Here is a 22,022-nt window from a genome sequence, read left to right as displayed (position 1 = left end):
GGTAAAAAATATTCCCCAAGGCCATAATTTATGTTTTTTTTATTAAGCACCGGTCCTACGCTCTACCTTCAACATATTTTGAGGTAATATCTTCTGAAAATTTCCAATACAACTTCAGTATTTTCTGTAACAGAGTATGTCTTATACAAACCTGTAGCAACGCCTTTATCGAAGTTTTCAACTCCCGGTATGAAGAAAGTTCAAGATTCAACATAATCTGTTGGTCCTTCTTTTACGAACTATCAACTAATCCGTTTTTTTTTAAAGAAAAAATGTATTTTCTTTGGGCAAGACAATATTTATTTATTATTTGTATTATTTGAATTATTTCGTACGGGGTATCTTCACTTTGTTTTTGTTAATATTTAAATTAGATATGACTTTTTTCTATAATAAATATTTATTTACAGTATGGTTTTCGGGCATCACGCGCCAACACACTCGCCTCCACAAAAATTCTACACATGCTATGTGTACGCAAATATACATACAAGTATGTATGTATGTATGTCTGTCTGTATGCATGCTACTTAATGGACGCTTATGAGTGTTTTTTTTTTTCTGTTGTAATTGAGGCTAACTACAGCTTATAAAATATTAAATAATAAATAAAATCACAAAATAGAAAATAAATTAGAGAAAAATACATAATTATAAAATAAGGATAAAAAAGCTTATCAAAAGAGATTTACATACAACTACAAAAACAAATAATTAACAAACGTATCGAACATTAAATATTTACATTAATGGGTTTAGTGAATAAAGCGAAAGGAAGATATGAAACAGGCCCTGTGCCTCTAGGTATGGTTATCAATCACGTTACATTCTCCATAATCCAAGGCACAAATTTCGAAATTCTTGTACATACACCGGGTAAGTTTGCTTCGGCACAACCAATGCCCCACGATATGATACCGGCCAAGAAGTAATGACCATTTTGTGATTTTACCTGAATGCGAAAAGGGTTTGTGTTAAAAAAAGTCAGCAATGCTATGAGTCCCAATTTTGGTTAATCATACCTGTAAAGGGCCACCAGAATCACCTTGACAGGAGTCTTGGCCACCGTTCTCATAACCTGCACACAGGAAAATTTCCGGTATGAATTCCTGGCGACCAGCCCTTAAGAACATGCTCTTACAATTGTCATTACTAACAATGGGTACAGAGACCTGTATATTTTAAAGAAAAGTCACCGTATTCGCATTAGCACATTTATTTTATGGTAGGATTTGAAACAAAATAAATTATATGTCGAATTATATTTTACCTCTTGTAGAACGGATGGCAAAGTCCCACCCTCGCTTAACCGTCCCCATCCTGTTACAGTAGCATTCATGCCGATCAGCAAACTATCCGTCTCTGGCAAACAAATGGGACTGACATGTGGAGCAAATTCCAATGGTTGTTCCATCTTTACCAAGGCCAAGTCATATTCGTATGTAAAAAAGTTATACTGCGGATGGACTATTTTCTTCGACACACCTCTCTCAATGTAGGGCAATTGTTCCTGGACATGTGCAAAGTCATATTCTCCCACCCGTATGCGTATCTGCGAGATCAATAGGCTGAAAGAAATAAGCGCCACACACGCGCACTTTGATTACTAATCACTCGGCAATGACTTGACATTTATTCTCCTTCAATTGATTTCATGTTTTCTCGAATATGATATGGACCAGAAAATGTACTTACTCATCGACACAATGACCAGCTGTGGCAATCCAATTCTCGTTGATCAGAGCACCACCGCAACGGTGCGTACTTGAGAAGCCAAAGAAAGAGGTGCGACGTACCGAAACCTGCCAAGGCCATCGGCCAAAAGCAGCACTTTTACCTCCAACAATACGCGTTTCCGGTCGTGTTAAAACAGGTATTCCGCATTCTACAATAAAGGGATAGATGATGGTGATTATAGACAACATATTGCTGCATTAGAGACAAGTCACCAATTCAACTTACCACTTCGTGCTGCCGATACGGTTTTTATGACGTCGCCATCATCAACGGAATTATCACCGATTTCATTTGTTTCAATGGCGCTAATATTGTTGGATGGCAGTGTATGCAACGCTGAGGACGGTGAAGATGTTGACGATGCAATAACGGAGGAGCTCATCATGGTCGTTGTTGTGTATGGTCGGGAAGATGATGTTGGTCGTTGTGTTGTTTTTGTGGGTAAAACACCTGCTGACGTAGCCGTCGTTGTCGTCACTGGTTTCTTAGTATTGAACGTTGTTGATGGAGGCCTCGAGGATGATGTGCTGATGGGTGTTGTTACCGCTGTCGTCGTAGACGAACTACTCGTTGTTGGTTTGGCATAGGTGAAACTAGATGCTGGTACTGTTGTCGGTTTGCTATTTTGTCCCACAAACTGCCCCGGGGAATAGAAAATGCAAAAAAAGATGTTGAAAAAATGAAAAGAAGACAGACCGAAAATATGAACATCAGTATTGATGTTATTTGGGCATAATGATGTAGTCTAATGACTCCCGCCCAACAATTGCACTGTTTGTAAATGTGCTTGGCCATGCAAAGAATCAATTTTTCATTTGGTCATTCTCCGCCTAATGCATGGGTCTTTCCTTGGAATAGGTAAATAAGAAAACAAATATAACTCCAAAGAATGCTGGTAGCCCAGTCAAAATAGATATGCGCATAAAGGGGAATAAGGTTTGTCCTTAGAAGTAAAGTTCTAAAAGTCCCCATCGATTGCATGTGTGCAAATGGAGAAATTCGTGGTCAAAGATTATTTTTGGAGGACATAATCAATTTTTTGTTTCGTTTTTTTTTTTTCCTAAAAATGGTAACACTTATCAAAAACCGGCTAAAATGAAAGTTGTAGGTTTAAAACGTGTCTACAAGAATGATCTTTATAATTGTTCCACAAACATCCCTGAAGGGACAAGGGAGACTTCTCTCATATCAATGACTGCACCCCGATTCAATGATATGGGACCTACTGTTTATCGTCGAGTCCGAACGGCGTGTCCTAAGACACCACTTGTAGAGAAGTTTTACATGGCTGAAATACTCAGGAAATGTCGCCAACATTACTGAGGGGTATTTTGCCACCGCTGAAAAATGTTTGATGTTGTCTGACCGGGGAATCGAACCCACGACCTTCAGCGTGCAAGGCGGGCGTGCATACCATTGCACCAAGGTGGAAATGATCTTTATTATATTTAAAAAGAAGTCACCATTCTTGAGGTATCGCGATCGAAGAGTCAAATAACACATATGAAAAAATAAATAACGTAAATACATTATGAAGCGAACCGGTTAAAATACACACACAATGTGATATGTATTTCCATAAGCTTTCGATCTATACTGACTTTGTAGTAATCGATCCAGGAGAACCGGTTCTATGCCGCTTTTTGAATTAGGCCTTTTGCGTCCGATGAAAATTTCCATTTCCATAATCAGCGAAATAAACCCTACCTTTGGTAAAATTAAAAAAATCGGAGATTTTTCGTTGGAGTCGTTCCAATTGGTCTTATGTGTACACACGTGGCTTAAGGGGTTTACTCTACTTGTCACCTTCTAAAAATCGAAAAAATGTTATTGGCTTATTTAGAATTATATGTAGGTAGTATGTACAACAAACATTTCAAGTCAATCGGAGAAAAATTGGCTTAGATATGACCATTGGAAGGGGAAAGGAATGGACCGATCTTCATATGGTTTGGTGAGCTTATTAAATACATAAAAAGCTTGTCTTCAAGCGAGACAGATTTTTTTAAATCGTTTACCCGATATTTTGAGAAAAAAATTGTCATTTTTTTCGTTAAAAACCAAATCTTGACATTGACAGCTCACAAATCGATTTTAAATCGATTTTGTAAAATACTGTTTCGCTTAAAGACAAGACGCCCACAAAAATATACCAAGATCGGCCCATCCGTTTTAGAGCTATCGTTGGCACCGCAAAATGCTTTTACAGAAAAAGGGTTTCGCAGGTAGCCATTTACCACAAGACTATGCAATATTTTTCAACAACAAAAATTCCAGAATTTGTATTAGATGTGCTCTTTCAGATGAAAGAAAGAAGGACTTAAAGATGTTGGCAGTTTCTTTGAAAAAAAAATGTATGAAAAATTAGTTTTTTGGTCTGCACAACTAGGGATAACCCCTCCGATTTTGTTGAATTGTTTTAAGGTAGCTATAATTGCGTTCTTTGCTGTAAGTCATATGTTTAAAGTTAACCGGGTCACCCTTGTTATTTTGCCGGTTCGTCTGAATGTACTTAGTCCCCTTTTATGTATATATTTATTCTCCTCTTATATATGTATATAATGATGTGTTTATTAGAACGGTTCGTTCTAGGAAAACAAAAATCATAAGGACCAAACTTGTGGATAATTATTCAGCTTGCAACCTAAACCCCCTTAAAATTTGACCTTTGACCCCGAATAACTTTTTTTCACACATGGGATTTGTGGGAACTTGAAAATTACCCATTTCAAACTTATTTCCAGCGAACTTTCCGGAAAGAATAGAGGGTAGCACCCATATCAAGGAGAAAAATTCATTTTATTTTTGCTCAATAAAGATTATTGTATTGCCTACGCTGAACGCCTACAAATGGCGACCAACCCCCGCTAAAATTATATGATCTTCTTGCCAGGGTTTGAACCCATGATATTCCCCCAATGCAATGTTTACATGCTAGCGTTGCATCAATAATTGTTACCATACAAATGTACCACAAACATCACCAAGGGACATGGGCTTCTCCTTTATCAATGATTGCACCCTGGTTGGTTCATACTAGATCAATGGATATGGAATCTAATTTTTATCGCCGAGTTCGAACGGCATGTCTTAAGATCCTATTTTTAGACTATAATACTCAAGGAAGTGTTTCCTACATTACGTTGAGGGACATGTGTCCACCGTTGTAAATGTGATGTGATTTTAATTAATCAAATCTAAATTTAGGACATACAAATATACAATACTGTCCGTATAAATAGAAGTTCCAATGTCGAAAATAGTTCAGCCACATCTAATATGCTTGAGATACTAAGACTTTGCTAGATATAATTTTCAAAAAAAAGACTGAGGAGTTTTTTTAGCTATACGACCTGATCCAATTAAATTATTGGAAATACGTATTAATAATTTGAATTCTGCTTGCCCAATCTGTGTGGACAGACCCATATACAAACATATGAACATATGTATGTCTCTATGTATATGCATTGAGTTATGCTTGATCATCGGCATCAATTTAAATCAAGGGCATTGGCGCTTCGGCGGCACTGACTGACGACCATCACCAGTCAGGCAGCAGACATGGAAATGAGAAAAATTAATGTTAACTGGCAGAACTAAAATCACGGATGAATTTTCTTATTCAATGCTGCCCATGCGGATTTGCAAAGAATGGCTTTGGTCTTCTGGTAATGCCACTCCCAATGTAAGCCAATCTTTCATCAGGTATTTTCAAACAATAAAATGTCCCTCTAGGCTGCAGATTCATTATGCCCAACGCTGCAACAGGCTGGTCTTATGTGTGACTCTCTCCCTCTCTTCCTCATTATCATCATCATCATCATGCAAAAGGGCAAAGGGAATCAAGACAGTAACTATGAAACAGACAATATTACCTGCGGCTTTGTTTTGGTTGTTGTTGTCGACGTTGTTGTTGTTGATGATGGTGGCGTTAAAGCTGTTGTGGTTGTGCTAGTCGTGGTGGTCTTCCATGTGGTAGTAGATGACAATGTGGGAGAATTCGTTGTTGGTTTCCTGGTGGAATACGGTCCGTAGGAGGGTGAAATGTAAGCCTGTTGTGACTGGGTTGTATGCCAATCCGGCTGAGTAGGTATTGTGGGCTTTTTACTTGGTTTCGGCGGTTTAGGTCTGAAGGTTCCAGGCTTATCCCAGGCAGGGGGTCTAGGTTTGGTAATAAAGTTCGGTTCCGTTGTCAAGTGCCAATGCTGCTGATGATTAACTTTGAGGTAGCGAATAAGAGGGATGTTATATCTACGTCTCAAAATTATGCGTTAAATTACTTACCTGCGGTCGCTGAAGATATACTGGCCGATGATTGCAAGTCTCCCAGTACGGTATTCGAAGTCCAAAGAAGTGTTGGATTATCAGTAGTAGTTGATGTCACAGGTGCTGTCGTAGTACTGTACGAAGGCTTCGACTGTTGTGGTTTCATTAATGGACCTTGATGATGGGGACCAGATGGTCGTATAACTAATGTTCCAGCTCCGTGTGGCCTTTCGATGGTGGTCATACCACTGAAATGAAATAATATGAAATATAAGGAAGAGTAATGTAAAATATGTGATAGTGTTATGACATACGTTATACTTGGCTTATGTGGATGCTGTGGCGGTCTGGGTCGATGATTCATACTTCCCATACCGATGGGCTTTGTTGGTCTGGTATATGAAAATGTATTCGGCAAGACGATATTGTCTGTATAATTATGGGCGCAACATGAGCCAAACATAAATGAGTCCACACACATGCCCACATGGCGGCCTTCCGATTTTATACACTCCCACACAAACATACAGGTGCCCTCGATCCGCCCTACCGAACACGGCTTGGGGCTAATCTTAAAATTTTGACTTCGCAGCAAACTGTCATCCAAGTTATGCTGCAGCTGTAGTCCATTATAGCCAAATGCCGATCCACCTATGCTGTGTGCCTGACGATAATATGGATCTTCAATTTCCTCTGAATCTAGAAATAATCGTTCCCTTTCCTCAAAACGACTTCGGGAAGAGCTTCCCGGTGCTGCAAAGCCAAATGCGGCGACGGCCGAGGGGAAGTCTGATAGCCTACATGCTAGAAAATTGACTAATACTACAGCTAATAATACTTCTAGTATTTGGTAATAACGATCTCCTGATCTTTCCGATAATCGGAGGTAACTTCTTTTTCTGTGCGTTGCATGCCTCTGGTGTTCATTTTTACTTCGCCCTGTGACATGAACTACCTGAATGCCATGCACGTGGTCAGGGGCTGGTGCAGATCCGGCATACTGACAGGGTACACCTCTCTGGTCTTTGAGACTACTCTCATAATTTTGATTGACTAGCCATTGTCGACTATACTGATTCCTCCTCATCTTCTAAGCGTTTTTAATCTGAAACGATAAAAGGTAACAAAATATTAAAAAAAAACAGATTTTTCGAAAGTTGTTAAATTCATTATCCACACTATTGGACAAAATGCACAGGCTCACACACACACAGACACATCCACACTGTCAGTTGTCTAAGCCACATCTTTCAAATTGAACACGAGACTATTGCGTGAGGCCGCACATTATTGGTTCCATTGTTCATACATAGTTGTTTTTTATGTTGCCACCAACTACCGCTGCATTCGTTGGCAGTACGGACTACGGCATCGCTATAATTTTTTCTGCAACGTGCCACTGTGGATGTGGAAACGTTTATCAACGGCAATTTAATGACGACCGTAATCAAGTCATTTCTCGTGCAGTTGTGTCTACGATTAATAAATCGTATCTCTTCTTCTTTTTTTGACTCAAGCCCGAGATTTTGCTCCTGATATGTTGGAATGTTCGCCTTAGTTCAGTACTTGAATCGCTTGCTGCTGCTGTTGTTGTTTTCGAAGGCACTTTATTGTTTGTCCACATACAACAACAAATTGTATTTTGCTGCAGCATCTGCTGCACGTAATGGTGTTGCCATAATTGCAACTTTTCACTTTTGATTCACAGCGCAGCCTAACAAAAATCTATACCCCCTACCCCACTTTTTCCCAAGGTATTTGGTCGAATGTGTAATAATAGAAAATTCGTGGGAAATCGTAATTTTTGGAAGGAAAAGAGAAAAAAAAACATAATTTTCAGAGGCAAACAGGTTGTTCTTTTCCCTTTCACTGTATTATTGGTGGGTTTGGTATGTTATTGATAGATGTACATATGTATGTATGTATGTAGATGTAGACAGAGGAAAAAGTAACCTCTGTCTAAAATACGTTTTTCGAATATTTTTGACTTTTTGTCAGATTCCACTGCCGAAATATCAGTTTTCAGAATCAGATATACCGCGCAACAAAAAGACGCGTTAAAAATAATGGAACAAATTACATGCATATGTTCCCACAACCTTCCCTAAGCGGCAAGAGAGACTTCTCTAATATAAATGAATGGTGATGTTCTTATCAGAGATTGAACCGCAGACCTTCTGACCAATGTACTACGGTCAAATTGCCCTCCATTTGTATATAAAACAATTATAAATATCGACTTATGTTGTTTTCTGTGATTGCCACATAACCGTGTAGTACAAACTTCAATGCGTTTTTTAATGAAAGTGGAACTTTGAACATTTTTCTATTTTTTTTTTCAAGGACAAATTTTGCTAACTTTTCGTTTTGCCATTTCTATCTTTTGTTTCGAAAATAAATCTTGTTCTCATGGTAATTTCTCTTTCAAACAAGTACACCACCCCTAATGACTCTGTGATCAATTTATCTTTTGCCGATGTTAACGAATAGAAAAAGTTACTTCAGAAAGTAATCAATCATTTAATTTTTTTTTTATTTTCGCATTTAAATGTCTTCATTAGCAGCACCACAACAAAGTTGAAACTATCGAAACATTTTTGGTTTTCATGATTTGGGAAGTTGTAAGAAAAAATTTAGAGTTTTGAGCGGAACCCAAATCGATTTATGTTGTCTTTTTATGCTTCGGAATGAAGTTTCTTAGGTGGTTTTAAAAATGTCACAACTTCTCTAATACGAGTTTTTCTTTCTAATAATATTTTGAAATCGATATCGTAAAGGTTAGTTCTTTAAGAGGTTTGCCACCACGTCTAAATTTCAAATAACCAAAAATTGTTAATGACCCTTTTTTGAAGTACATATAAATAGTAAAAATATCAAGTTGGTCGGAACAAAATTGACTGAGACATGATCGTTGGGTGTCACCGTCATGCATGCTTAATGTCCGGGTTCGATTCAACGGTGGTACAAAATACCCATAGGGTAATGTGGTGTCGTAAGGCACACCGTTCGGAATCAGCGATAAACAATAAGTCCAATATCATTGAGCTGAATATTTGTTTTCGTTGTCCCTTCTGAGGTGCTTATGAGACAATTATTGTTATGAGCGAGGGAAGGGGCTTTGTAATATGAAATTTGTCACAAAACTATGCAATATGTATTAAAAAACTAATAGATGGGCTCTTAAAAAAACATAGCAACCAACATCTTGTAACGTCACCATTCCCCAGGGAAAAATTATTTTTGTTATGACTTTTTTATTGGGGAGTCGTTGAGCTGCCTTTAACACCCGTTAAAGGTTGTGAGCTAACATGTACCGCACGTTCCCCCATTAGAACGATCAAAACTTGGGTTGGGCTTTGGGCTAGTAACCAGCCCTGCAAAAACAAACATTTCTGAATGTGACGACTCCCGCAGACGTTTTAAGGACCATGAGCTGCGATACTGCACCTGGAATGTCCGGACTCCTACAGAGTGGGTGCAGTCAGCGCACTGTCGGGTGTAATTTGTAAGTGAAAAGTTGATATTATCGCCTTACATAAAGTGCGAAGGAATCGGGTAGACGTTATGATCACAAACGATTTCGCAATGTGTTACGAGGGTCCGTTTTCTAATCTTTCCGGCCTAGGCAACACGCAATGTCGCCAGGCGTCATTTGACATTCTTTTGTTTTGGAAACTTTGACAGTTTTTAGCCTAAGCGCACTCAGAACAGTTTGACATACAATCACGTGTTGGGTTGTTTACAGCGAATTGGAAAAATCACTCAGCAAAAAAATGGAATTTACTTGTAACATATTCGTTCGATAATTTTTCACAACTTTCGATGTGGATAATCACGGCAAGAGTGCATCGATCAAATTAAATCATTGTATGTCGATAAAGGATCATCCTATAGCACTATGAAAAACTCGTTTAATGAATTCAATCGTGGCCGACATTCGCCAAATAAAAAACGAAGTTCGTGAGGGTCGTCCAAAAACGGCCGTTGTGCCAAAAAATAAGACATGTGCGATCTTGCATTCGCCATGTTATATACCGTGAGATAGAGGCATCCTTCCACATTTATTCCACCAACTAACATTTGATATTGCATGAATACTTGTCGGCAAAAATGTGGGTTTTCTCGTCGGATGCCGTGTTGATAGGTACAAGAAATTTCGATAAAAAAAATACGATACGATCGTGGTGCTTCAAAAGACGTTTATAAGATGGATCCAGGTGACGAATCATGGAACTATGCGTATGAACCCGACAAATAGCAGCAATCGCCAGAAGATGCTGTAAAAGAAAGTTTTCTAATGACCCTTGTATAGCTGTCATGAAACGAAACAAACGAAATCAAGAACAACAACAGAGGCTTAAAAACCTGGTCTCCGGATTCACTCCGATTGATGAGAGCATTGCCACAATCCATATAAAATCAAAGTTCTCCTACATCAGTTTCATCTGCGGTCATGCCCCGACCTAAGAGAAAGACGAAAAGATCAAGGATGTATTCTACGAGATAGATTGCATATGACCACTGTCCTGGACTAAAATTGGAAGTGAAAATATCGTTGGCCCCACTGTCGGCAAGTTTAACCTGTAGCATCCGACAACGGAATGAGGCTGATCGATTTTGCAGCGGCAAAAACATGGTAGTGAACACCACCACGTACACAAGGCCATGTAGATGTCCCCTGATGGGAAAACCATATCTATCATGTTGTGATAGACGAAAGCTGGACATCGAGATAGATAGCGCAAGCCTAATACTACGTTCAACTGATCCACATGATGGAACACGGCAATCCTGGTCCCGATATAGTGGAAGATACGTGGAATAGAATAGTCCACTTTCTTCAAACTGCCGAAAAATCTATACTTGGGTACCAAAAACCACCACTTAAAAATCAGGAGTTCCGTAAGGCTGCATACAGAGCAACCCTGCTGTCAGTAGCACCAAGAAAAATATCGGGAGACGAGGAGAAGCGTAAGAGAAAGAAAAAACGTGAGAGTGAGAAACTCGAGATGCTCAGGAGTCAGACACTGATAGATAGATTTTGGTATCGACTATGGGCGGCAATGAAGAACTAAACCCAAATGACGGAATAGGTTGTTCACCACTTAGCCAAAGTGAGCTTAAAACTATTAATTGGCTGAAGAACAACAAAGCAGCAGTAGCTGATGGGCTACCTGTCGAAGTGTTCAAGACCTATGGAAACATACTAATAAGGAGAATGCAGCAGTTGATTTGCAAAATTCGGCTGGGCGAGTGCATGCCCAACGATTGGAACCTCAGTCTGCTATGTCCCTTGCACAAGAATGATTTGTGAAAACTACAGAGACATAAGTCACCTACCTATCGCATATAAAGTGCTGTCGGAGTGTTGAGTGAGCGGGTAAAACCTATGGTCAATGGAATAATTGGATTATTTTAGACCTGGGAAATCTACAGTAGACCAAATCTTTACTCTACGCCAAATCCTAGAGAAGACCCACGAAAAACAGATCGACACATAGCACCTATTCGTCGACTATAAAGCCACCTTCGACAGCCCAGTAAGATCAGAGGTGTTCCAAGCCATGTCTGAGTTTTGTATTTCTTCAAAATTAATACGATTATGCAGAATAAAATTAACTGGCACAAGATCTGCAGTTAAAATAAAAAAAACCTTCCCGAGACTTTCAATACCAAACTAGATTTTAGACAAGGTGACAGTCTATCGTGTGACCTATTCAACGTCTTGCTTGAATAGGTCATACGAAAAACGGTACGATCATAAAGAAAAATTTTACTGGTGTGCGCAAATCATATCATAGGTCGATCAAAATGAGCCGTAACAGCCGCCTATATAAAAAAATGTAAAAAAGAGTTGGTCTGGCAGTAAACGGTGAACAATTTTATGGTATCAACACACAAAACGTTTAGGACAACTGTGGACGTTGAAGAATACAATTTTGAGATAATCAATGACTTTCTTTACTTCGGCACAGCCATAAAGAAACATCATTAGTTTTGAAATATAGCGAAGAATACTATTGGACAACAGATGCACTCTGGTCTAAGCGAACAGTTTAAAGGCAAAACCACCTCAAGTCAAACAAAAATTACACTCTACCAGACACTGATACTAACCGTGCTTATGTATGGATCCGAAGCATTGATTCTTGCGATAGCAGATGTAGCAGAAAATTGTGTGTTTGAGAGAGAAAAAATGTATGAAAGATTTATGCGTCATATAAACCACGACCGACATCTATATAGTAAAACGTATCGAGCTACAACAATTTCATTGCCTGGGTCATGTCAGCAGGATAGATGAAAATGACCTCGCCACAAAGGCATATGCATACGAGCCTCAAATTGAAGATATCGAAAAACATCCAAAACTGGAGATGTAAAGCAAAAGAACTGTGCCTTTGGTAATCTATTCATAGTTTGACTTATAGAACAAATCGTTTTGTTTAGAATAAGTTTAGTATAGTGAGTTTAACGACATGTCTCGGATCGTTTTGAAAGTTTTTGCATTAGATTGTCTTCGTGGCGTAATGTTACTTTTTTCGGGGGCTAGTCCTTACTTGCTGAGATAATGCCTAAAAGCTCTAAATAAACCTGCAGGCACCAATAAAATGCTTATCAGACATTTTATTGGTGCCTGCGGTTACTTACGAATTGAATCAATTTGGCTGAAACTTCGCATATCGTAGAATATCTCCAATGTGTACATCAAGTTTAATCGTAAAAAAGCTTCGGATACCTATTTCTCAAAAGTTCAAAATTTTAGCTTAAGGATTATCCGAGGATTGTCTTGAAATCTTTACCAAAGGTTCTCCTTGTGGTCCAGTTTACAGCGACATAATGGGGGTTATCATCAATGAAATTTCCTTTAGTTTTGTCTTTCCGCCGTTGCAACTTAAGGGACAAAGTGAAAAAATTCACGCGGAATTGCAATTTTGCATATGCAAAATTTATGCATTTTACAGATATTTTCTTATACAACAAATATTTCAGTAATAGGTACAAAAATATTTGTATATAGCATTTCCAAATTAAATGAAACTTTTTCCAAATTGAATGAAACTTTTTCCAAATTAAATGAAACTTTTTCCAATTTGAATGAAACCTTTATTTTTATTGAAAGAAAAAAAGCCAGAATACTTTGAAAAGAGAAAGAAATAAAAAATTATATGGGTTTTCAACAATTCTTTACTTAAATTCTAATCTTAAGTAATGACATAAAAACATAAAAGTGCAACTCGCTGCATGTTTTGCTTCCTTGAACTTAAATATTTGATAATTTTTGGGCATCAATTAAGGTTATAGCGAAATAATAACAGGGGCTAATTGTATTACCTAATGAAGTGGTTCACGATTTGCTGCTTGTGGAATTTTCAACGGACATACTCATTACATAATTTAAGCAGTCCTGTTTATTGAGCTGTTGGTTACTATGCTCAATCACGCCAACGATATTACGACCTATTGTCTGATCGCGTAGTACCACTCTGGTACACAGTTTTATTTATGAAAATGCCTTTACTTTTGGGTTCAACATTGCTAAGTATGACATTAAAAACTTCAAATTTCACCGATTTAATTCTATCATTATGTGTATTCGTTTACTTATTAAGTTATTGCATAAAAATTATCTTGCAAAAAAAAACTTTAAAAAATAAAATAGTGCGCCGGAGTAGTACTACGCGATCGGAGAATAGATCGTTATACCGTTGATGTGATTGAGCATTGTATCGAACCGATTAATCAACAAGACTGCTCCAATTATGTAAGAACCATGTCCATTGAGAATTCCCTAAGCAGCGAATCGTAAACCACTTCATTAGGTACTACAATAAGCCCATGTTATTACACTGTGAACCGAAATTTTGGGGCAGAGATAATTCCTTTTGGGAAAGAAAGCCTTTGGTGTGTATATTAAGAATCCCGAAGGACAGATCCGCCGTGAGTCGAACTTCCGAGAGACCCTGTAAGGCATCTAAAATTAGCCTGATATCTTTGTTAACTGTTGTTTTAGCTTATTTATGAGATGATGGACCATGAAAACGCGACAAAATCGATTAGTTGTCAATGAGGGTCGTACCTAAAATTTTCTGAGCGACATTTTTGAAGAACATTTCGAAGCTGCAAAACGTCATTATGTGGTACTTTTATAGCGGTTCTTAAAATAAGAGACGAAAAGGTCATTGAAGGAAGTGAGTTAGAAGGTCAAAATCCTCTACGAAAATAATACTCATTCGATTTGACTGAAGATAAGTTATTTCATAAATAAGGTAACACAACAGCGAACAAAGATATAACGCTAATTTCTGATGGATTATAGGGTCTCTCGCAAAAAATTTATCACGTCATAACTCGGAACTTCAACTCACCGCGGATCTGTCCTGCGGGATTCTTAATATACTCACCAAGGGATTTTATCCCCAAAAGGAATTATATATGCCCCAGATTTTCACCTCCATTTCTTGTCACAGTGTTATTAGGAAATTGTAATCCTAAATTCTCCCTTTAGGATTATTTCGTTATAACTTTAATTGATGCCCCAAAAATGATGAAATGTTTAAGTTCTAGGAAGCAAAATATGAAGCGAGTTGCACTTTTATGTCATTACATATGATTAGAATTTAAGTAAAAAATTGTTGAAACTCCATATAATTTTTTATATCATTCTCTATTCAAAATATTCTGGCTTTTTTCTTTTAATAAATATAAAGGCTTCATTCAATTTGGCAAAGGTTTCATTTGATTTGGAAAAAGTTTCATTCAATTTGGAAAAGGTTTCATTTAATTTGGAAATGCTATATACAATTCTTCTGTTTAAAATTCTTTTCAGACAAGTCAATAAAATAGAGAAATGTATAACCACAGCCTCAACCTTCAAAATACCGAAAATCGGGAGGTATCGTTCTATGGGGGCTATATGAACGCCTGAACATAAACCGACAAATTTCAGGTGGAAGTTTTATAGCCCCAAGGAAGACTTAATACCAAATTTCAGCCATTTCGGAGGGATATTGAATCCACAACCTTCAAAATACCAGAAATCCGAAGGTACCGTTCTATGGGGGCTATATGAAGACGTTAACCTATACCGAGAAATTTCAGGAGAAAAGTTTTATACCCCCAACGAAGACTTAATACCAAATTTCAGTCATTTCGGTGGGATATTGAGGCTAAAACTTTCAAAATACCGAAAATCGGGAGGTACCGTTCTATGGGGGATATATGAAGATGTGGACCTATACTGGCAAATTTCAGGTGGAAAGTTGTATACTCCCAACGAAGACTTTACACAAAATTTCAGCCATTTAAGTGTGATGTTGAGGCCACAACCTTTAAAATATCGGAAATCGGGAGGTACCGTTCTGTGGGGGCTATATGAAGACGTACACCTATACCGACAAATTTCAGGTGGAAAGTTTTATACCTCCAAGGAAGACTTAATACCAAATTTCAGCCATTTCGGAAAGATATTGAATCCACAACCTTCAAAATACCAGAAATCCGAAGGTACCGTTCTATGGGGGCTATATGAAGACGTTAACCTATACCGAGAAATTTCAGGAGAAAAGTTTTATACCCCCAACGAAGACTTAATACCAAATTTCAGTCATTTCGGTGGGATATTGAGGCTAAAACTTTCAAAATACCGAAAATCGGGAGGTACCGTTCTATGGGGGATATATGAAGATGTGGACCTATACTGGCAAATTTCAGGTGGAAAGTTGTATACTCCCAACGAAGACTTTACACAAAATTTCAGCCATTTAAGTGTGATGTTGAGGCCACAACCTTCAAAATATCGGAAATCGGGAGGTACCGTTCTGTGGGGGCTATATGAAGACGTGAACCCATGCGGACAAATTTCAGGTGTAAAGTTTCATACCCCTAACAAAGACTTAGACCACAAATCCTTGTATATATTTTTGCATGTGGTTTTGCATATGCTCATTTTATGCAAATATGTAAAAATATGTCAAAATATGCACGATATGCAAAATATGCAAAAATTTCTGGACCTAATTCGTTTTATTTTGTGATAAAACGAGTTTCTGTCTAATCAGATTTCATATATGGATTTGCATAGGATTCCGCTGTCTAATGATAACCCCCAATGTGTTTCGTGGGCATGCCTATGCTTCAAAACATATTGGTCCAAAAACTTTAAAAAATCCTGCGGTGACTAATATAAATGACGTTAGTAGTGACTGACATTCGTCCAACCTTTGCAAATCGTAATATTTTCTATAAACCTACATATAAGAGAGGTATATGTCGGACAACACCTTCGGGTACCTCCCTCACAAAATGTTATAACTTTGCTCATCGTCCAAACTAAAGTTTTTATTACTCTTTGTTACAATGTTATAATTTTCATTTTGTGTAGGCAGTGTTGACTTTATAAACGTATAAGTTGGGAATTCTGATTGAAATGGGACACAAGTGGTTTTAGATTTTCTTTATTTTTTGTTGATTTGATTCTACTCCTCAGCAAAATGTTTCAGAGATATCGCACCTTGAAAAAGTCGAACTTTGTAAAACCTATATGCAAAGAAATACTCGTAACTTCTTTAATATTGGACCAAATAGAAACAATTTTAGTTTGTATTTTTTATTTTCTTATCAGCTCTCTAATAAAAGCTAGAACAAAATTTTGCACAGTGGGCTTGGGTGAAATATTTGCGATTTAATATTTAAAATCAATTTTAATCAATGATCTCTTCGCTTTTCTTGATTTTTTTGAAACATAACAATACCAAAAAATAAAAAAAAATTACATTTTTAACATTCATTTTTTTAAATAATTTCTCGTTGGAGTCGATGATTTTTGCAAGTGAAAAAGGAAAGGCGAATATTCGAACCCACACAACCACCATTATGTGTCATGTTTCGCCTTTGGTAGAGGCTTTTCAGACATATCCGATGTGGATCGGCTTCGCTACCATCTAACTTTTCCTCTTTCAAATGCAATTTGTTTTTTAATATGATGGATACTTGTCCATTCATTACATGGTTTCCATGACAAACGCTTAGAGTAGTCTTTGGAAGTTATGAGTTTAGAAATTTATGTTAAACATCTTAAAAACTTCTTCAATTTCCAATTTTGAAAATGAATTAGCAATTATTGCACTAGCATTAGTGGCTAGTACTGAATGAAGTTGTTTGTGGCCGCGATAATAATCATGTTCTGGAGAAAATACCACTTTAATATTTTGTAGATTATTATTCGGCTTGGATGCCAATTCATATAATTCCCTAGCTGGGTTATTTGATTATCAATTTAGTTAGTTCATTGTTCGACTGGTACTATAATTGTTAAAACATTTTTTCAAATCGAAAAATGAAGAAGTTTTTAAGATGTTTAAAATAAATTCCTAACAAAAAACAAACAAAAAATCACACAGTAAAAAAATAGAAGAAATAGCAATTATTCGAATTTCACTACCAAATAAGCCTTAAAACTTTATAATTAATCATAGTTTATTACAAAAAAATATTAAGAAAATCGAAAAGTAAAATCATTGATGGGGCCACCGTGGTGCAATGGTTAGAACGTCCGCCTTGCACTCAGAAGGTCTGCGGTTCGAATCCCAGGCCAAGCAGCATCAAATTTTCAACGGTGTCAAAATTCCCCCTCAGTAATGCCGGCGACATTTCATGAGTATTTAAGCCATGAAAAACTTCTCTGCAAGTGGTGTCGTAAGACACGCCGTTCGGACTCGGCAATAAAAAGTAGGTCCCATATCATTGAGCCAATATGAATCGGCGTGCACTCATTGATATCATTGATATCATTGGACCAATATTATGTGTATTTCTTTGTTTTTACAGAATTCGACTTTTTCAAGGCGCGATGTCTCTGGAACCGTTAGTCAAAAAAAATCTGAAAATATACTGAAATGTTTTGCTGAGGAGCAGCATCAATCAACAGAGCAAAAAATAAAGGAAATCACAAACCCTTTTGGCAAAAGTTTCCGATTTCACTTAGAATCCCCATATATGATTTCTATATACGTATTATTATGTAACGTTTTACAATAGAGCATTAGATTGGATTCTGTTGCTTTTGGATTTTTGTGACGCATCTTGTTGCCTGTCAGTATCATTGTAAAGTTCATTAGAAATATTTTAGAGTGTATGTGCAAAGTTGTGCCTATTGAGGCATTACTGTGCAAAGTTCATATGTTGTAGTTGCTAGAGACTCCCTTTCCTCTGCCATCAAAATGATTTGTGCGTGGATAAGTTTTCGTTGCGGATTTCTTTGTTACTGTTGTAGGTTGTAGGCCAATTGTTGTTTGTTTTAACCAGCACTTGTAATTAGTGCTTAACCATCATCAGCATAATTGTTTTGTTGCGGCGAAAACTCACATCTGAAATCTTTATATGGGCATATCTGTGGTGCCCCATTTTCTGTTTACCTATTCACATTTACTCTGTGCGGTAGTAAATATAATTCTGTATGTCTGTCCGGTTTTCTGTCGATTGTCGTAATGGCGCTGAAGATGTTGCGGTAGCAGGTTGTTCTTTTGTGATAATTTAAATTGTTATTCCTCTGTTCAGTGTTGTAATGCCCCTCTAATGACCACCATTATGAATTCTAAATGCTCTGGTCTTTAAAAAATAGTAGCCACTTCAATGTGGTTTGGTACAATACAAAAACAACTGTCACAAGAGGAGAGTGCCGCAACTTTAGTGTTTACAAAATACCGAATATGTCTATTATGATTCAAAAGCATAATGTGGCTTTTAATCCAATTGAGATTTAAAAAAAGAGTTCTGGTATGGTATGTTGTGTTTCTTTGGGGAACATTACCACAGCTAGTTTATTATCTTCTGCCAGGTCTGACATCGTGTTCATAATTTTAATTTAAATCACATTTGGAGATCTTCCCGTTATATTTAGTTTTTCAACAATGTTATCATTTAGTTGAAAGCTAAACCAAAAAACGTAAATTGTTCCATTCCATTTTGACATTTTAGAAAAAACATAAAAAACCAATAAATCTGTAAAGTGATAAACGTCATTTAAATTGAGGGGGTGGGAGTTTTAACTTCATCCCATAGCCATTAACCGAAAACGGTGTCATGTCGGAATTCACTTAAGCTATATGTAGGTACTCGTGTTAACAAAGTGTGTCTGGGCTTATTGTTTGCATGTGTGTGTTCGTTCACATAGTACATCAGTCATCATCAATAGATGTGATGAATATAATCGATGACCATAATGGCCATAACCATTGCTTCCATGCATGGATAGATGGATCGTTGATTGGTTGGGGGATGTGCTTTAAGTGAGTCGAGTCTTGTTGTTAATGGAATCAGTGAACATTTCTATTGATCCACCACGCGTAAATGCGCGTTGTTTTCACCAAGTTATCAAAAACGCTTTTAGATGCGGACATTTTCCAATTTTGGTCTTGTATTCTCCCGCTGTCGAGGTTCCTTATTTGTACATTAGCATAGATATGTATGTGAATTATGCTTTCTAAGCAAACTGTGGCTTTTAACGCGAGCTGTAGCTTTCATAGTGGCAGCAGTAACAGAAGATCGGCCATAAATTGTTTATGGTATAAAATGCGTGGTGAATCAATCGTTCTGTTATTTTATTGGGGAGGAAATCAGCATTCAATTTGAAAATCAATTATGTGTATCTTTGTGTTGGGTTATATAACACGTGCCTTTGTATTTTATTGTTCCATATTTGCCTGTAGTTGTGACGCACTGTATAATAATTGATATTTAATCCTGTTGTATATTAAATTCATCGGCCTATGCACAGTGGAGGCACTTTCAAGAAAAGGTGTGACAAAAATACTTCTAGATAATATATCGAACTGAAATTTTTATCAAAGGGCCCTTACTTACTTACTTAGCTGGCCCATTACAGAACATTTGTTCTATAGGCCGAACTAAGAAGAGATCTCCATTCCTCTCTATTTGTTGCTTTGCTCTCTGGAATACCGCGCCTTGTCATCTCATCATCCACTTGTTTGCGCCATCTATTCCTTGGCCTGCCAATTCTGCGTGCACCGCCATGTGGCATGTATTCATACGCCTTTTTAGTGGGTTCATCATCGCTCATTCTTTTGATATGGCCTAGCCAACGCAATCGCTGCATCTCGATACGTTTAACAATATTGATGTCGTTGTATAGCAGATACAGCTCGTGGTTCATGCGACGTCGATATTCACCGTCAACGCAGATTGGTCCGTAGATCTTTCGAAGAATTTTTCTCTCAAACACACCAAGCACTGCCATGTCTGCTTGCGCAAGTACCCAGGCTTCGGAGCCATACATCAGCACGGGTAGTATCAGTGTTTTGTAGAGCGTTATTTTTGTTTGACGAGATGTGGCTTTGTTTTTAAACTGCTTACTTAATCCAAAGTAGCATCTGTTGGCCAATACAATTCTTCTTTTTATTTCACAACTGATGTCGTTTGTTGTGTTGACGGAGGTGCCGAGGTAGACGAAGTCTTTTACTACCTCAATATTATAGGAACCAACTTCCACAGTCGGTCCGAGCTCAATGGACGCATTGCGCGTCGACACCATCAACTTGGTCTTCTCACCGTTTACCGCCAGACCCACTTTAGCAGATTCTCCTTCGACTTTTATAAAGGTATCAGTTACTTCTTTTACTGATCGACCCATGATGTCTATATCATCAGCATAAGCAAGTAACATGTGACTATTGGTGTAGATTGTGCCACTTCTTTTGACGTTTGCCTCTCGTATAACCTTTTCTAGCAGGATGTTGAAGAGGTCACACGAAAGGCTGTCTCCTTGTCTGAAACCTCTTTTGGTACCTAACTCTTCGGAGAGGTTCTTTCCTATTTTAACTGAGGACCTCGTGTCAGTTAAAGTCATTTTACAAAGCCGGATGAGCTTTGCGGGAATACCAAATTCAGACATGGCTTGGAATACCTTTGAGCGCAGCGGACTGTCGAAGGCTGCTTTATAATCGACAAAAAGGTGGTAGGTGTCGATCTGCATCTCTTGGGTCTTCTCCAGGATTTGCCGCAGGGTAAATATCTGGTCAATGGTGGACTTGCCAGGTCTAAAGCCGCATTGGTATGGTCCAATAATCTCGTTGACCATTGGCTTTAGTCGTTCGCACAATATCCCTGACACGATCTTGTAGGCAATAGGGAGTAGACTTATGCCCCTATAGTTAGAGCATACAGTCTTATCTCCCTTCTTGTGGACGGGGCACAGGATACTCAGGTTCCAATCGTCGGGTACTCGTTCTTCCTGCCAGATGGTGCTAACTAGCTGATGAATACACCTTATCAGCGTGTCGCCTCCGGTTTTGAACAGCTCGGCTGGTAAGCCATCGGCCCCTGCTGCCTTATTATTCTTCAGCCGATTTATTGCTGTCTTTACCTCATCTTGGCTGGGCGGTATACATTCAATACCATCTTCTGGGATTGGGACTGTGGTATCTTCGTCGTCTTCGCTGCTATTGGATACCAACAGATTTGAAAAATGTTCTTTCCATATCCTGAGTACACTATCTGTATCAGTTACCAAATTACCTTGCTGGTCTCTACAGGAGGATGTGCCTGTACCAAAGCCATCAGTTTGATGCTTGACTCTTTGGTAGAATTTTCGGACTTCATTCTGGCTCCTGTACATCTCGATTTTTTCACACTCCCGCTTTTCCATCTCTCTCTTTTTCCTGCGGAAAAGACGTTTCTCCTCTCTCCTTTTCTCCCTGTATCTCTCTCGTGCGCTACGCGTTGCTACGGATTGTAAAGTAGCCTTATATGCCGCATTTTTCTCTTCGGTGGCAGCACGACACTCCTCATCATACCATGGATTCCTTGGTGGAGGTCTCTGGTATCCAAGTATGGATTTTGCGGCTGTTTGCATGGAGTGGGCAATGCTTTGCCATTGCGCTGATATGTTATCGGGATGAGGAGGGCTTTGATTAAGCAATTGGGCTAGTTGAGTGGAATATGCTGTGGCTATCTGTTGTGATTGCAGCTTACCGATGTCTAACTTTCGTGTTGTGTCT

The 22,022-nt window shown here is 38.1% G+C and overlaps 1 protein-coding gene across 5 annotated transcripts in view; it reads right to left on the bottom strand.

Moving 5' to 3' along the window:
* Positions 1–277: 277 nt before the first annotated feature.
* Sb (serine proteinase stubble) overlaps positions 278–22,022 on the bottom strand; it is a 76,763-nt gene continuing 55,018 nt past the window's right edge. For 3 of the 5 annotated variants that reach the window (XM_073959864.1, XM_073959886.1, XM_073959875.1), the window contains exons 3-10: positions 6,321–7,111; positions 6,025–6,254; positions 5,616–5,959; positions 1,963–2,374; positions 1,696–1,885; positions 1,271–1,568; positions 1,023–1,172; positions 278–952 (exon numbers count right to left, since the gene is read on the bottom strand). In XM_073959864.1, coding sequence (XP_073815965.1) covers positions 818–952; positions 1,023–1,172; positions 1,271–1,568; positions 1,696–1,885; positions 1,963–2,374; positions 5,616–5,959; positions 6,025–6,254; positions 6,321–7,093 — 2,532 coding nt within the window. In that variant the 5' untranslated portion in view covers positions 7,094–7,111 and the 3' untranslated portion in view covers positions 278–817. Of the gene's footprint in view, positions 953–1,022; positions 1,173–1,270; positions 1,569–1,695; positions 1,886–1,962; positions 2,375–5,615; positions 5,960–6,024; positions 6,255–6,320; positions 7,112–8,090; positions 8,461–22,022 lie in introns of those variants that run through there. The other 2 variants (XM_073959903.1, XM_073959893.1) reach the window with 2 other exon arrangements.

Source organism: Musca autumnalis, unplaced genomic scaffold (genome assembly GCF_047663935.1).
Source record: "Musca autumnalis isolate F117 unplaced genomic scaffold, ASM4766393v1 scaffold_1, whole genome shotgun sequence".
NCBI classification, from domain to species: domain Eukaryota; kingdom Metazoa; phylum Arthropoda; class Insecta; order Diptera; family Muscidae; genus Musca; species Musca autumnalis.
Note: the sequence above shows the minus strand (reverse complement) of the source record. Positions and strands in the feature narration are given on the sequence as shown.